Genomic DNA, 18,286 nt, shown 5'->3' with positions numbered 1-18,286 from the left:
ATAGCATTGAGGCCCAAATTACACCTCTTGCATGTATTGACTTTGAAACTAATATTATACCTGCCCTTCACCAACAGCGAAAATAAGCTGGTCTATTACGTTTTAATGGAGGAAGTGTTTCTTTAAAGATTTTTCATTTCCTTTTGGAAAAACACCAGTTATGAACACACTCAAATGCTATAATGATTTTTATAAGGCAAAACATTCCAAGGTGTCTTACAAGAAGGAAAGGCATGGTTACAAGAGTAAAAGAGAGCACAGGTGACTGAAGTGTTGTTGATGAAGAATTTAAAGGTGTTTGAGATTTGTTATTGCAGAGGGATGGAGAAGAAAATAGAATTTGAAACATGGTGGCTGTTACTAGATAATATTCATTGGTCAGAAATGTGCATTTTCTTACCAGACTATCATAAATCATTGCGCACTATCCACCTTTTTGCTATTTAGACTTTAGTAAACTTCCCTTCTTTAGTCAGCAGAATGGCGACTGGAAATGGTGGTGTGAATAATCCCTTTTGTGCAAAGAAATATTCCCTCATGGAATATTGCACCATCATTGAAAAGCAATTTACAAACAGCAATGTTGCCATCCCCTGGTCAGAAACTGCTATGAAGTAAACAACAATCTTAAATCTGACTTTAGAATCATTCAAATTTTCCTTACTGAGAATGATTTAGGGTGATAAGCTTGATCGTGGGCAGCATTAAGGATGCACTGTAAACAAAAGACTAATGGAAGTAAAAACAGTAAATGGCAACAAAAACAGTTGCCAGTGATTGAATAAGTCTGCAACAGAACGTAGAACATTTTTGCTTTCACACACCATTCATCGTTGATCTAATGTAAATTGACTGCTTGTTTCAATTGACTTAGCTAGATTCTGGTCAGATATAAAGTTAAGCTGTGAAGACTTTAAGCCAAAATGAGTTCTTAGTTTCACATACGCATTTAAAGCATTCATTTTACTGAATCAAAGTTTCCCCGCTGGTACATAAGTGTGCACTTTTTTTTAATCAAGAATGAATCTACCACAGACCCTGAAACAAATAGTAAGTGTACCCCAAATGTGCTTTTTTTAACCATCGCTACCCCACAAGAGATTTTTCACCCATTCATAGTCATTGGTTCACTATAACTTTTGGCATCAGCTTTGACCAAAACAATTCTTGGTGTGTTGCAAACCGCAGTAAATGCATGCTTTCTATTTCATCAGTGCTTGAGTAATATATTTTTGTGTAATTTATTTGGAAATACATTTACCTGCAGTGCTATAAAATACAATGACACAGCAATAATCAACTGTTAGGGCATTTACTTTGGATCCACCTATATTTCTTCTGTCACCTGAAATTTGTCCTCCCTATACAGTGTCTACACGGTCTCGCAATGCAAAGAAGTCTTCAGGAGTTGCCACTGGTGTTGTAAAGCACATCCTCAGGTACTGATGAGTCTGAATTTCCCAGACATTGTGTAAAACAAAATCCTTCATTAGCAACTGACACTGTAGAAATGCCTGTCCATATCTAATTTATATCTATAAAACATTAAAAATAATGTCCAGCACAGTCCTCTTATGTGTTTCGCTGATTATTTTCAGAAACAAATTAAACACTTTTCTGGAGTTCAAGGAGTGTAGAAATTGTCTTGTTAGACAGTATTAAAGCATGAGCAAAGTGCTGCTACTGGTCAATTTTACCAATATCTTACACTGTAATTACAAAGGAGTTACTGAGCCTAACAATATGAGGGCATGAATACAATTACTTAGAAGTAAATATCACCATTAAACCTAATGTCTATGCCACTCAATAATTACTGGGCAGTAATGTAGGGACTAACTTGCATTGCATATTTTCATCATTGCAAATCATTTGCTGTTCAGGGTAAGTGGGTTCTGTGTGGAATACAACAGTGAAGGTGTGTTAGGTTAATTAATGTTTGTATTTCTGACACTGTACTTAAGTGGAAGGAGCACCTCATTCTAATGCTTTTGCAATTCACTTGCAAGCCTTAAATGTTGCTGCAGAGGCTGCTAACCATGAACCACAGGATGAGCTGCTGATTACCTCATCTGAAACCAATAGTTTACTTCCAAGAAGGAAACTGAATTCAGTGTTCCACAATCAGTACATTTACAGAGCATATCAAAAATCACACGACACCAGGTTATAGTCCAACAGGTTTATTTGAAAACACAGGCTTTTGGAGCTCGGCTCCTTCCTCAGGTGTAGTGTGAGAGAGAGGTTATATATCACAAATTTATAAACAGAAAGGTAACAGCCCTAAAACTGACCACCTTTTATTGAATCTTTAATCAATTAGGAAGGAGACTAATAATTGAAATGCTAAATCGCGATTATTTTCAGGTCATTGTCCTAAGATAATTAAAGGTTTAACAAATGTATACAAAAGATGACATCTCAGCTCAGACGTGTGCATTTTAAGTATGAGGTTTTGCTTCGAATTTATGTTTTAAATGGGGTCAGCTTTTATTTTTTTTGAGCAAAACAGAAAGTATCGGCAACTACACAAACATCTTGGATGAAATAATTTGTGTGTGTGTGTATGTGGGCTTGAGAGAGTGTAAGTGTGTGTGTGTGTGTGAGATGGTCTGTGTAAGTGTGCGAGTTTGTGTAAGAGTGAGTGAGAGAGTGTGTGCATGGAAGTGTATAGTGTGGTGGGGTCACCTGTAGTGCAACATGAACCCAAGATCACGATTGAGGCTGTCCTCATGGCTATGGAACTTGGCAACCAGCTTCTGCTTAGTGATTTTCCGTTGTTGTGTATCTGGAAGTCTACCTTAGAGGATGTTTTCCTAAAGATCGGATGCTGAATGTCCTTGACCCCCAAAGTGTTTGCCCACTGGGAGGGGCCACACCTGTCCGGTGATCGTTGCATGGTGTCCATTCATCTATTGTCGTAGCATCTGCATAGTCTCACCAAAAAACCACATCTCAGGGCATCATTGCCTGCATTGTATGAGATAGACAACATTGGCCGAGTCACATGAGTATCTGCCATGTACGTGGTGGGTGGTGTTCCCATGTGTGATGCTAGTGTCCATATCAATGATCTGACATGTCTTGCAGAGGTTGCCATGGTAGGGTTGTGGGGTGTTGTGGTCGATGGTGTCCTGAAGGCTGGTTTGTTTGCTGCAAACAAAGGTCTGTTCAAGGTTTTGTGGTGGATTGCAGGCGAGAGGTAGAGGCGTAGAGAAGATCATGGTAAGGTGCTCATCGCCATCGATAATGTGTTGAAGGTTGCGAAGCACATGGCATGGTTTCTCTGCTCCAAGGAAGTGCTAGATGACAAAGCACCCATGGACTAGTCGAACCAGAAACACTCGTTGTCCACCCCAGTCCAATACCAGCATCTCAACATAACAAGGTGTACAGCTGGATGAACACAGCAGGCCAAGCAGCATCAGAGGAGCAGGAAGGCTGATGTTTTAGGCCTAGACCCTTCTTCTTTCTGAAGAAGGATCTAGGTCCAAAACATCAGCCTTCCTGCTCCTCTGATGCTGCTTGGCCTGCTGTGTTCATCTAGCTCTACACCTTGTTATCTCAGATTCTCCAGCACCTGCAGTTCCTACTATCTCTACCAGCATCTCGACATCAGGTTTACAGAGGAGGATTAACTAAAGCAAGAAAATGTCATTTATGATGTCAGGTGGTAATACAGACATCTTGAAAAGTCTAATATATTTACACTGTAGGTAAGGGCTAACATAAATAAGCCACTCAATTTCTTTGGATCCAGTTCATTTCTGTCTACTACTGGTGCTGTGTGTAGTATTAGCTAATTCATCCTCCCGAGATGTATCATAGAAATCACTTTAGTAAACTTCTGATTATTTAAGTATGTACTAGCAGCAGGTGAATTACTTGTTTACTGTGAATCTTCTCTGTCTGAAGGGTCTAAAGCAAGATCAGCAGGCACATCCTCAGAACTGGCACTTCACGTTGATGTTATTGTTAATGCTGGGGGAAATTTCTGCAACTTCCCCACCTCAGTGTCCTGCTGAACACGTTGTAGCCAGACCTGGGGCTGTGCTGCAATATTTTCCACCACACAAGCTGAGTGGCTGCAGTGTTTCCCAACAAGTTTGGGAGGCTGTCTTGATGGTGTCCTTATGGCATTTATATTGCTTGTGGCATTTGCCTTGAGACAATTAACCATAAAAGATCTGCTCGGAGGTTCTGTTGTGCTCCAAGTAGGACACATTCCTAAAGGTCTCCTGAAAAAGACTTGATTTTTTTTTGGAAGAGGTCATGGATACAGCTCAACAAGGTCAACAGTTGGTTAATTTCACTAGTGATTAACTGCAGCACCCTGAGAACACTACCCAAAGCTTTCAGGTCCAAGTTTCATTGATTGAAACCAGCTAAGAGTCAATTTTTTGTGAGTTTCATCATGCTTTTCTCTCTGTGAAGCTTATGGAGTTCTATCACATTATCTTTACAAATGCACCTCATTACCAATGTACCACCTATGGCGCCCTGCTCATCGAATTCCCCACTCACTGTAGGCCGAAATACTCGTCGCTTCCGGGATTTCTGCGGTCCCTGGCCCAGGTGCCATTCTTGAAGCCCAGCCATGCACCCAGTCAAGCACTAGCGCTCAAGAGATGCCCTTCACTATGTACGTAATGACAGCATCCACAAACTAATGCATCTCGGGGCAGATAAATGGCACTGCTGACACATCATTGCCCAGACAGGTCACATCTATTGCTGTTTAAAAGTCAAACCACACAGCCTATCTATCCATAGCATCATCCTAAGTGAGAACACTGACAGAGGTAGTGCTACTCTTTCCCCTGTGCAACCTAACATCTTCTCATTGTTTAATGTGGGAAATGAATGTGCATGAAATCCTTCAAATGATTCACAAATTTCACTTCTAGTAGCAAGCGCAAAAATGAAAAATAAACAAACACACAAATTGCATTTAATCTGGGAACAGACAGGGTCTACTTTCCTTTAGCACACCAACAAACCTACTGTCAATAAGCAATCTCTGCATCAAGCTCATTCTACTGAAACCAAGTGTCAATGAGGTCCAATCAGATTTGTTGATGGTTTAGTGCTGTGTCATGCACAAGGTGATGTTCTGACTGTTTAATTTTCTCATCCTCCTCCTCAGCAAACTGCTTCCATTGTTCCAGCTCTTCAACATCCATCACACACCCACCTTCCCTGCTGCAGTTGCAGTCATTGTCAGGAGGGCTGTCATCTCCTTCAGTATGGTCCTGGATGAAGAATAGGCTGCATTTTATCTACACTTGGCCTCTGTCATGGGGATTGCATAAAGGACTCATCAGTATGGTGTCAGAGGGCAGACCTATTCTCCCATTAACCATCCTTGTAAGGCATCCGGAGCTGAAAACAAACCATGAACATGAGACCTCTCAAGGACGTAGGCATTGTGGTAGCTCCCAGGGTTCCTGGACCTATTTCTAAGATGTTGCACTGTTGACTACTGGTGATTTACACATTCTGGAATGGAATCTTATACTATTGCTGAATTCAGCCCTATTATGTTATGGCCTTCCCCCTGCAGTGTGCATGCAGAATCTTTCACACTCTGTACCTGGGGGATGCCAACGTGGGTAAAGCCTACTGCCCAAAGCAGTGACCTTGTCACAGAGATACGAGATGAGGCATGTGATCTGGCATAAACTTCATCAGTAACAGTGTTTATACATTTTTTGTGGGTCGTGTGTTGTGAGATCTTACAGAGGTCCCCAGTGGGTTCTTAGAAACAGCCAGATGCATAAAAGTTTAGTGCACCTGTCACCATGTGGAGGTGGAATCGGATGTAATATGGCCACCTACTCTTTCATGTCGCAGTCCCACTCCAGCAACTGTATAGGTTCTGTGATAGTATCCCAGGACATGCTCAGCTCGCAGAGAACTGTGCCTGACTCACCTAGAGGAAATGACATTGAGGACAATAGACTCTGGATCCATCAGTCACCCTTCCAATTACTTTGTGTGGGGAGCAGAAGAGACAGAACAGGTCCCTTGTAATATGAGTACTCAGCATTTGAATCACGTACAAACAATGGTTTTACATACTCCTGTAAACAGTTGGACATGGAGTACACCAACAAGGCGGTCGATGGAATGTCTTTACATGGAAGTTTGACATAGGACCCTATTCTAATGAATGTAGCCCAAGTCAGTCACAAAGAGACCACAGGAGATTGTAGTGCTGTATCATTACTGAGATCTTGTTCTCCCAAATACACATCACCCAAGAAAGGCAACATTTCATATAAGAGCATGTTGGTGAATACCCATATTTCAGAGAAAATCAGTTCTGTGCCCCTGTGCAGCCTATGAGATTTTACATTATCTTTGTAGCCTGCAGTACCACTGTTAAGGTTACCTGTGATTCCTCCTGCTTCACAGTGATGACCAGCTTCAATCTGCAATGACCAATTGACATGGTCCCGATTGCTTGGGACTAGTATTTGCACTGCACATCATTGGACACTACATGCATTTCACGTGCAGTATGTTTACAGATATCTTCAACATTTGCTGTGTAAGCATCTGATCAATGTAATTGCCACTTTAAAGGCTTCATATCTCATAAGTGTGCTCAGAGGGAAGAAAGCTGACTCTGCCCACTCTAAGAGTGGTTGCAGCCATTTCCCACATCCAGGATGCATTTATGTGTCACTGAATACAGAAGGCCATGTTTGTCACACCTGAGACAGTGAGTTTCAGGCTTAACCTGTCAGCCTGGTCATCAAAGACACCTTGGAACCTCCAAGTTCCTTTCTTCCTGAAACTGGCAGTCCAGCCAAGATCCTGATTCTCTACAGGTTCACATACGCCAACAGACAGACAGACAGACAGACAGACAGACATATCACTTGGAATTCCGTCTGCAGTTCTTATCCTGACTCCTTAAGCCCTGGCTCTACACTTCAGTCAGGCTCACCATTGAGCTGCAGGATCTCCCTGATGAAGCCACAGTATCGCAAATCCTCCTCTTTCCCCTACTTATATGTAAAATTTCGCCCTTTCACAATTATTGTCTCGTCTAATACTAATTTATTGTTTTCAGTCTCCACAGTGAGTTCTACCAGTTGCTTACCATTGCATCTGCTCCCTGATAATAACTCTTAATATTTATTTAGCTGACCTCCAGGACTGTTTGTCTCCATTCCCCGATCGACTTTGATGAACAGCCCTGACTGATGATAAACCGGGCCCCTTATCAATCTGTACGTAGCTCTCCCACAGACTTACCACAAATCTCCTGACTGCTCGCACTGAACCTGCAGAACTGACCATGGTCTACTCTCTGGATTGTAATGATTTGCACTCCTGATGCTGACCAGTCCAAGAGGCCAATTGATGGTGTTCAAACTCTTGGTCTAAAATCAGACGATGCTATTGAGTGACTGTGCTGGGACCCCCTGACTGATGACAGCTCCCCTCTACTTCTCCTTTGACTTTGAGACATGGCCATTTGGTTACATGCGGTTACATTAAATGTTGAAACATGTGGGACTGACATAGCACAAAGCTGTATAGCCAGATATCCTCCCCCTTGACTGGCCACAGTCAGAAGTTACACAACACTAGATAATAGTCCAAGATAATAAAATGTGAGGCTGGATGAACACAGCAGGCCAAGCAGCATCTCAGGAGCACAAAAGCTGATGTTTCAGGCCTAGACCCTCTCTGATGAAGGGTCTAGGCCCGAAACGTCAGCTTTTGTGCTCCTGAGATGCTGCTTGGCCTGCTGTGTTCATCCAGCCTCACATTTTATTATCTTGGAATTCTCCAGCATCTGCAGTTCCCATTATCACTAGATAATAGTCCAACAGGTTTATTTGAAAACACAAGCTTTCGAAGCACTGCTCTTTTGTCAGGTGATGTAACCTGACAAAGGATCCATGCTCCGAAAGCTAGTGACTTCAAATCAACTTGGTGCACTATAACCAGGTTTTATTTGTCTTCTGACTTTGTCCACCCCAGTCCAACACTGGCACCTCAACATATTGACTGATCACTGCTGACAACCATGAAGCTGCCTGGTTTTGTGTCCGTGCCAAACAGCAAAGCAGGAGAGGAATATTGTGAGTTGTTAAGGTTTGGCTGAAGGGCCAAAGGACAAAAGGTCAAGACAAGGAAGAGATACTGTGATCATCAAAGTAGACACAAAGTTAGTAAGCACTTAGAGAGAAAGCAGTCCTGAGATGTATCCTAATCCCATCCATGAGATGGATGTCCATCCCTGGGTGCAAAGTGCCCAAGCAGCAGTAATTCAATGACAGATACCAAGACACTCCAAAGCATAACTTTGACTTGCATAAGAAAGGGGTCGGAGATGATACCATGATGATGCATTGAGGCTGGCATATGTTAGATGCCAACATCCACAGGTAATGGGAGTCCATACTTGCTGCCCATGGTGAGTACTCTGAGATATTTGTACCAAGTGGTCCAAGGTGGAGGTCTAGAGGAGCAAGCGGTGAGCTAAGTTAGCCAGGTAATCCCTTTGACTTTCATGTCTGGAATTATTGCTGTCTAGTTTCTATCCAGCATATGATAGAAAGGGAAGTGGCATATAAGTGAGGCAAGGTTAGATATTAATAAGGTGTTAAAGCATGAAAATAGGCCTTTCACTCTCATTGGTAAGAACCTCAACTCGCCATTCAATGCTTGGTTAGAAAATATAACTTGTTGCTGTCAACATGGAGAAGCTCTTAGTTGGCCATCTCACACAATTTTCCCAGCTTTCTTGCCAATATCTCCATCATTGAGCTCCTTGGAGAATTCTGCCATATGTTACCAATCAGATCTCTGTGCAAAATTTCAGATTCTACAAGGACTAGAGAAGAATTTGGTTCTTATTATTTCCAGTTGGTGTGTGACCTTCAGTGTGGAATTATACTAAATGAATAGCCACTTTCATTGAAGCTGTCATTTGTTACTAGTTTTAAAATAACAATTTTGAAATTCTCATTTGATAAAGAATGATGGCTTCCTGTTGTGGTAATGGTCTTGCCACCCTTGTTTCAATTACAGTGGGGTGAAGAATGGACAATGATACTCATGACATAATCAAGGCATCTACCAAATAGGCCATTGGAATTATTATGAAATTGTTTCTGATATCTGTGATTTGGGAAACATTTTCACAGAACAACCATTGCTGTCTGGTAATGTGAATAATTCTCAATAAGTCTTTCAACTTTCCAGCATAAAAGCCTTTTCAATGTTGCTCAAAGGCAAGGCCACAGCAGAGCCAAAGGTTGTAAAAACATTTTTAAAATTGGCTACTAGAGTAGCATTTAGCAATAAACCTGTGCACTAGGGACTAATTCAACACACAAACATACAAACAAGGAACAATACTGGACCATCTAGTCCTTCGCCATTCAGGCAGTTCGTGGCTGATCGGATTTTAACCTCAACTCTACATTCCTGTATATCTTCAATAATGTTTCATCCTGTTAGTAATTAAGAATCTATCTGCTTCTGCCTTAAAGTTATTTAAAGATTTTGTGTCCACAGCCTTTTGAGGAAGGAATTTCAAAGTCTTACAAATTGTTTCCTTATCTCTGTTTTAAATAGGTGACCCTCTATTTATAAATTATGGTCCCTCGTTCTAGACTCGCCCACAAGAGGAACCATTCTTTTCCGCATCCACCCGATCAAGTCTACTCAGGGTTGAATTGTACCCTCAGATGTCTTTGTGGAGTTTGCACATTCTCCCTGGGCTTTCTCCAGGTGTTCTGGTTTTCTCCCACAGTCCAAAGATGTGTAGACTAGGTGGCTTAGCCATGGGGGAATGCAGGTTTAGAGGAATGGGGTGGGATGTTCTTCAGATTGTCAGTGTGGACTTGATGGGCTCAATGGCCTGCTTCCACACTGTAGGGATTGTATGTTTCCTACAGTTTTGCAGTAACATTTTAAAAATTACTCCATTGGCTATAGATCACTTTGAAATATCTTGAGATCATAAAAGGCACTGTATAAATGCAAGCATTTGTGTTTTCATAGATGTCTAAGAGTTTTTGCTAGACTTACCAAATACAACTAAACAGAATATTTCTGGGACTGCTTTTATTATAGCTGGGAATCCATTTTTATACCATTACCTGGCATTGATTGATTATTAATGGGAGAGTTTTTGTATCTCATGCAGGTATTGTTTGTGTGAAATTGCTGATTTACACAGATTTCAAGAGGTTTGACATCCTTTCTTTGGATGTCAGGCTCCTGTTGTTCTTGGGCAGCAAAAGCTGAACATCAGAATTTTTCTGACTGCAGTTACTTGAGGATGGAGGATGAGGAAGTTGGTGGGTTTTGGATTCTCTTGCCTCATAGGTACCTTCCAGCAGATCATCCAATGCTTAATTTTCTTAATTTGTAGTGCTTCATTTGTTCGGTAGTCTTGCGTTATTAAGCAGTTGCTTTCAAAAGACAATTTTAGCTGTTGCTCTAACCACTGCTCAAAATAGTAAACTCCAGGATTCAGTTATTACCCCAAGCAGGTTCCTGATTTTGTCTTTTTCAGTAAAGCTGGCTGAATTTAGCTCCCTCTTGACTTGGGCTCAGTAACTCTATAAAATAAGGTTCTAAATAATGTTATTAGAAATCACAGTTCACAGCTTAAATTTAGTACATTTAAAGGAAATTGGCAATAAAATTTTCTGTTTAGAGATTTAAGAAGTGAGCATGAGTATACAATAGATTTTGGGATCCAATTTAAGATTATAGGTAAACCTCAAAATTTTGCCTCTGTTTAAGCCTTTTGCAGTTAAACCAGTTGTTTTTGGAGAATGTGCAGGATATGTACACATTACAGCGATCCACCATTTTGAAAGTTCACTTGGCAAATTTATGGAGAATGCTGTTAACAACAAACCAAAACAGGTTGCACAGCTCTATTCCTTTATGATTTTGTGGTAGTATTAGCTAGGAAAACACTTCATTTTACTAGTAACAGGAGCCATTGAGAATCTGTTCTATTCTCCTGAATTCCCCAGTAATCTTATTATTGTATATGTTTGTTAGAAGAGAATTAAAGGTTATATGTTTAACAGAGAATCTTGTCACTATTTAAGGATACTGCACAAATCTCATTCAAATTTGTTTTATTTTTCCTATTTTGTTTTTGTGATTATTTTTGAATATTGTCTACCTCCCGCATCTCAAGGGCAAAATGCAGAATGATCCTCATGTATTGGCCTGCTGTGTTCATCCAGCTTCACACTTTATTATCTTGGATTCTCCAGCATCTGCAGTTCCCAGTATCTCTCATGTATTGCATTCCCAGTTGACCTGATCACCAATCATTATGGTGGTGTCAAGAAGCTCCTAAGCTACTTGAGATTTCCCAAGTTTTTGTTTTCTGTTATATTCCATTCGATACATCAGATTCTTTGCTGCTGCTGTTTGGGATGGCTGCCCATCCTATGTATCTCCTTGTTAGTGTGGATGATGGATATCCAGCCGGTAATGCCATTTTGGTTGTGATTTTTGAAATGGGGTGTATCCAGTTTGACAGTGTGGTAGACCCCCTGATTGTACTGCTAGTGACTGACCATCCAAAGTTTCAGTCTCCCTGATATTATTATTGAGCATCATTATCCATCAGATGTATTCATCTCTGCGGTGGTATGTGAATAACTGGCAAGCCAATATTTTGCCCTTCCCGGCCCGGTGTTTTTGCTGGTGGCTGGATGCACTGGTCTCCCCGGTGTTATTGACAATACTTCCCCATCCAATGCATCAATTCCACAAGATCTTTGAGCAGCTGTCCATGCATGTTATTTGTTTCTCTCATGGTGGTTAGTGATGGTTCCACTGGAACTCTGTATTGTTATATTTTGAATTTGGAAAGTCTAAATCTTGGATTCAAAGTTAAATCTGATTCCAAGCTCAAAACGTCAGAATTCCTCATCTGTTCTTTGAACGCTGACATTTCAACTGACCACCCTGGCTATTAATGGACAGCACATTGTTAGGTTGAGATGTTGCAATGGAAAAAGCTGTATTGTGAAACTGCAATATTTACCTGTAATGGTTTGTAAAACTTGTACAGAAATAGTTTCTCACGCCCAGCTAACAAATACAATCATAGAAAATGTTCCCACATTCATTAACCTACATTTATAATGTACATTTTCAAGTAGACATAAATTGAACTATTACATGATAAGTAGAGTAACCTGCGTGCTGGTGTCATTTATTTTGACTGTGGTGACATCTGTCAAATTGCAGACATTTTATCAAGGCTATGAATGTAATTTAAGATTGCAGCTGAACTGAAAGATCACACAGCCAATATGGAAACAGTAACTTATTCATTAAATTTAGGGATTTAAAATATCACATTTTCTTTCTTTGTGGGTTTTATTGTTAACATGATGCATTGTACAAATTCCATGTAGATTTGTTTTGTTTTTAGAATTCAATTAATATAATTTCACTCTCTGAACTTTCCCCCCTCTCCAAAGTTCTTGATTAGTCTTTGACCATTTTGTCGGGTCCAAATGGAGAAATAATCTCTATGGATACCATTCCATACTTGAGTCAATTCAGCACTACAGAGTGAAACACATCCTGTGGGAGAAAGTTTTTTTTTTCATTCCAGTCTGACATTTGATTATAGGTGAGCTTGTTGACAGGAGTACTACGGTGCACTGTAATTTGTCCTGCCACATAGCATTGCAATGTAGGAGTAGGAATAAACCATTCAGCTCTTCAAGTCTGCTGTGCCTTTCAACTAGATCACGGCTGATCACCCACTTCAATTCCATTTTCCTGCATTATCTCGACATCCCATTATTTCATTGGTATCTAGAAATCTATCAATATCTGTCTTGAACATACTTTGCAATAGCACTTTGAGTGTCCTGTTTGTAGAGAATTCCAAAGACTCACTACCCTTTGAGTGAAGAAGTTGCTCCTCATCTAAGTCCTAAAGGCTTTCCCCTTATTCTACAGCTTTTTCATTACTAATATATCTCTACTTTGTTCCTGAAAGGTTACCTACAAACTTTTAAATCTACTTTTTCTAAACTAGTTTGCTGGAAAAATTATTCATGACAACATAATCTGCTTTCTTTGCAATCCAATCTACTTCACTCAGGTTACTTGCCTACAAAATGCTATTCTGTAACTTATATAGGATGTGGGTAATATGCTATAATCAAGTGTTTTGGATAATTTATTCCCTAAGGATTTTGTCAATGACTTGTCAATCTAATGTTATGACTGAGATTAGAGAAGCCAGCTGTCTCTCTCTAAATTGAGTCCAATGAATTTACTGCTCACATGTAAATGCAAATACTTAACTCAATTACTAATATGGATAATTGCATACTTAACCTAAGTTAAATTTAGAATTTTAAAACACCATCAACCAGATTCACAAACAAACAAGAAAATTATTGATTATTATGAAAACAGGACTTATTTGGCATGGATGTAAAGCTGATTAACATCCAGTTTGAAATTCACAGTTATAAATATTTGCACTTCTAAATAAGCCGACATATGCAAACTGCTTAAAGAAAACAAAACAAGGAACTTTCTCGGCAAAGATAATAGGAACTGCAGATGCTGGAGAATCCAAGATAACAAAGTGTTGAGCTGGATGAGGAAAGCTTTCCTGCTCCTAAAATGCTGCTTGGCCTGCTGTGTTCATCCAGCTCCACACTTTGTTATCTCACTTTCTCGGCAGAGATTAGTTGTGGAAAAGAACACTTTGGCCTATAATTGTTAGTCTTGGAGGAGAAATTAAGAACATATTAAGTGTTCAAAATGGCTTTCAGTCAGAATTTTGTTCATGTCAAAAAGTCTAAACACAGCGATATATCATGGGGCCTTTGCAAATATCATTCATGCAGCTATTAGCAACAATTCAGTAACTTTTCAAGAGAATGACTGGTTCAGTATTTCAGTTATCATATTGGATCCTGCAAAAAGGTTTTTTCAGAAAAGCAGGTGATGAGCTGTCTAGCCTCGATCTCGCTCTCTCTCTCTCCCTCTCTCTCAATAGGCTGTATACCTACTGAACTCCAAACAATGTCCAAATAAAACCTAACTCTTGGCATCCATAAAACCAGGCAAATGATTTCCAGTAAGCAAGTCCAAGCAATCAGTTAAGTAATTTCTCTTGCAAGACATAGCCTTAAAAATAAACATTCCATTTTATTTTGGTTACCTCTTTTTTAAAAAAAAACTCTTCAATTGATTTTTTTTCCAACTGAGCCACTGTTCAATCTTTTAAATACAAATTCTCAAAAAATATTACAATGAAGCATCTTGATAACATTAGTAATATAGAACAATAGCATGAAAAGAAATCATATTGCTTTTTCTTACCAATTAAACTTCTGCAAGACAAATAAGTGGTCTTATTTGAAATATGGACAGCAACTTACCTTTCAAACAATATTGATGTCTTATAGAAAGGACCAAAACATCAAGGATGATATGAGCACTCAGATACAGCACAAGAACAGATTGACAGATTTGGACTTGTTCGTAATGAACTGGATAGTTGGATTGAGGATATTAATTTCATATTTAAAACATTGGAAGATGTAGACAATAATGTGCTTGCAAGTTTGTTGGTTTGCATGAATTCAATTAGAGAGTTAAAATTTTGAGTGAAAATTAGTTTAGAAATTTTTTAGTAGAAATTAAAATGTAATGGTATATCTAAGTAACCATTAAAAATACCATTTGCTGTAATTGTGAGATGTATAGAATGGCAGAAGCTTTCCACAAAACATCAGATCTGAAAAATACTTTGTCATCAGAAGAATAAAATGCCATGTCATTAACTAATTTGGAAAGAAGTTGGATAGATAGGTAATTGTGAAAGTGATTGAAGGCTGCTGGAATAAATATTCTATATACAACACTATTACTTAAATGTTGTTTGGGTTTATAGAGAATCAATCTGGTTAAAAACAAGTCATGATTTATTTGTGCTTGTAATAACACTCTGCAGATTTTTGCTGAACTGCCTTGGTAGGGATAGTAATCCCTTGCGTGTTTTCTCGGGTTTTGCTCAGCTCCTTTGTAAGATTAGGTAGGTTAGGAAGAGTATATTATAGGACCAAGCCAGGTTAGCATGTCAAGTGAATAGCTTCCTCACCTTTGCAGATTCCTTTATCTGTTATACTTTTCCCCTAATGAAGTGTAACCACTTTTCTCTACATTGTGTACAACAATGTGATAAACTTAAATTGTTATAAAACATTAATAGTTTCACTGCACAAAAAGAATGAAGGTTTCCACCATCAGTATCTTCCACCAACACACCTCTCTTGTATGCCCCACCCCACCAGGACTTGGTCCAAGTCAGTGCTTAAGTGTCTATGAAGAACAGTATACTCATTCCTCAGATTTCTCTTCTTTCCCTGCAAAAATGTCTAGCTGCCTTAGCAAAGGAACTATGCTTAGTGGGAATTTTCAAATACACTGGTTCTTTCACTGCTTCTCAATTTCTGTACAAGCCAAAGGCATTTTTCTTCGAAGACCAGTGCTGTCCATAACAATGTGATCTTTCAGCTCACCTACATTATCATTTTAGCTTGGACTGTACCTTTAAATACTTGAAATCCAACAAGACTGTGGTTTCTTTTTCAACATATGCAATATCATCTTTCACACATGCATCAAAGACAATAATAGAAGCCCTTTAACCCCAAGGGATTTTGATGTCACCTGTTCCTAATAGAAATATGAAGAATTTGTTGTTCATTTCCGTAATTGGAGAATCCTTTGGCTTTGTTGCATAAATGGATTGGACTTAGGAAATGGAAAGCATGATGAGAAGAATAATTAAAGATAGCAAATATTTACCTACTATTGTAAAAAGAGTTGAAATGCATCCCCTAGATAAGGAAAAACATAATGATTCTTAAATCAAAAGCATGGGCAATATTAGTTACTTAGGTTTAAAGGTAAACTACCATTCCAAAGTCTTGCATTATTTTCAAATGATCTTTCATTACTCTAAGTTTGAAACTATTTTAAAAGATTAATTGTTAAGAATTTGAACTGTTAAACTTTCTCGAATGTCCCTTTACAACTTCCATTGAAATTAGTATATTGAGTCTTTGTATGGCATTGGAACCTTCACTTGCTCTTTCAATTAAGGCCACTATATTGAGGTGAAGAGTGACTTACAGATCACATTCAAAATGATCTGAAATGCTGCTAATCAGCAGTGTGCTGATAACATTTTCATTATATAAATTGAATGGTTTGGCATTCATAAGGGAAGTAGAAATTGTTTCCTGTGGTGTGTTCTTTGTGTGCGAATACAACCTTTATTTTATGTACAAGCTAAACTTTTCTGTCACTAATTTTTTTCCCTCTTCTCATCCTTCCTCCTGTACACGACTACTCACACTGTATGCTGATCCTCCAGCCGGAAGAGTGGGCCGACAGGATTTAAAATCCTCCACGGTAGAGATGAAAGGTACGGCAGATGTTCACGTTGGTCTGGTTCCCTTAAATAACCAGTCCTGTCGGTCCAGTCAATTATATTATTGCCCAGACCAGACTGAGATTATAATGATATAATGAGAAATGATTCATGCTTTTTGTATTTTCCCCAAACGACCAAATTTATGGAGTTCTAAGGATTCTTATAGGTTTTTATAATACATTCCATAGGATTTCAGTCAAGTTTTGAAATATTCTTTAAAGAAAAGCTTGATAGGATCTATGACAATTTACAATAGTGTCAGACTTTGCAAAGTTGGTCCTTTTCCATTTTGTAACAATACTAACACGTTATCTGCAAGCATGGTTAATGAATACCACACATTCGGTTTTTTTGATTTACATGTTTACCATTTGCAGGTATTTCTGCTATAACACGGGTTTCGTTAACGCGAATTGGTGGTAACACAATTGGTGAATAGTGGATGCTATTCAGACAACACAAACTGGACAGCATAGTGACTTTCCATAGTGACTTCCCTATACACAATTTTTCTGTGTTCATTTTCACTCGTGCGACGTTGCACAAGAACACAACTATTGTGTTAAAGGAGAACTACCTGTACTGTAATTTCCAATTATCTCTCTAGATAACATATTTGTTCATCAGCCTTACTAAAAGTACACCATGCTTTCCTGAATTCTTCCTGTCTGTTCTAGACCTAGATGGGATTCAAGCTAAGATCTAATATATTCAATAAATAAGTGTAAACGTCTAAGGTCAGTCTGCTCATATAGTCTTTCTCTCCTTTCATTCTCTCCGATGGAGTAATTACCACATGATTCATCTTTAACTTTTTATGGCAAAGCCCTTTCTACTGTCAAGTAAACCTGTCACAAACTGTCTCAAAGGTCCAGATTACCGCTCAATGACAAAAACTGGAAAGGCCATACTTAGATAAATGTGATTGTGTCATTTTCTGTTGCTAATAAAAATTAATTTTATTATATTATTAATATATCTATATTATTAATATATCTGAACTGTGGATTTCATTTCATGAGTGATCTGCACATGCTTCGATGCCTCATCCTGAGCTATTTCCCTTGACAGTTTTTGTTAAAGTGAATAGCCTTCGTCTTCCACCCTAAGGGACAAGTTAAGGAGGTGGCTCCCAAACAAACACAGGCATTGCTGGAGAAACCCTGGAGAGTGGAACAGAGCTAAAATTTTGAGTTCTGGCCTCAGTTCTGAAGGAGAATCATACCGAACTTGAAACGTTAACTCTGTTCATCTGTCCGCAGATGTTGCCAGACCTGATGAGTTTCTCCAGCATTCTCTATATTTGTTTCAGATTTCCAGCATCCACATAATTTTGCCTTTATTTGACATAGCTCCCAAGTCAACCTCAACAGAAGCAGGAATGAATTTGGATCATTGATACTGCTCTGACCTCCATCTAGCCCATGGAGCTAACCAGTCCCCTCACTGTCGAATAAAAGGCACCTATATGAAGAATTTAAAGTAGGAAAAAATGATTTTGCACCAATAAACCAGTAAGATATAAAATGGAAATTATCAGGTGTTCTTTATTGCAAACTACCATAGATGTTTATCCTTTGGTTATCCATACATAATGCTAAACACATTTAGGCAGCGCATTTTCTGTGAAATAGAAATCATCATGGCACATGTGAAAACAAAATTCTCAATCCAGAAGTGGTGCTTTAACATAGACACTGAATGCATTGTCTGACACTGAAGCTGTCTTTTGTATAATCATTGAAACCACCACAGTGTACCAGGAAAATCAATGCACATCAGAATGTCATGACACAC

The 18,286-nt window shown here is 39.0% G+C and overlaps 1 protein-coding gene across 3 annotated transcripts in view; it reads left to right on the top strand.

Moving 5' to 3' along the window:
- Positions 1-18,286, top strand: part of onecut3b (one cut homeobox 3b) — a 99,868-nt gene that overhangs the window by 47,253 nt on the left and 34,329 nt on the right. Inside the window, exons 2-3 of one of the 3 annotated variants that reach the window (XM_059638490.1) lie at positions 1,370-1,439; positions 16,430-16,480. The exons of 1 other annotated variant lie outside the window; for it this stretch is intronic. In XM_059638490.1, the coding sequence (XP_059494473.1) occupies positions 1,370-1,439; positions 16,430-16,480 (121 nt within the window). The remainder of the gene's footprint in view (positions 1-1,369; positions 1,440-16,429; positions 16,481-18,286) is intronic. One more of the 3 variants, XM_048559987.2, reaches the window with a different exon arrangement.

The sequence above is a fragment of the Stegostoma tigrinum genome, chromosome 30 (assembly GCF_030684315.1).
Source record: "Stegostoma tigrinum isolate sSteTig4 chromosome 30, sSteTig4.hap1, whole genome shotgun sequence".
Classification (NCBI taxonomy): Eukaryota; Metazoa; Chordata; class Chondrichthyes; order Orectolobiformes; family Stegostomatidae; genus Stegostoma; species Stegostoma tigrinum.
The sequence above is the reverse complement of the archived record's forward strand: the minus strand, read 5'-3'. Positions and strand labels throughout refer to the sequence as shown.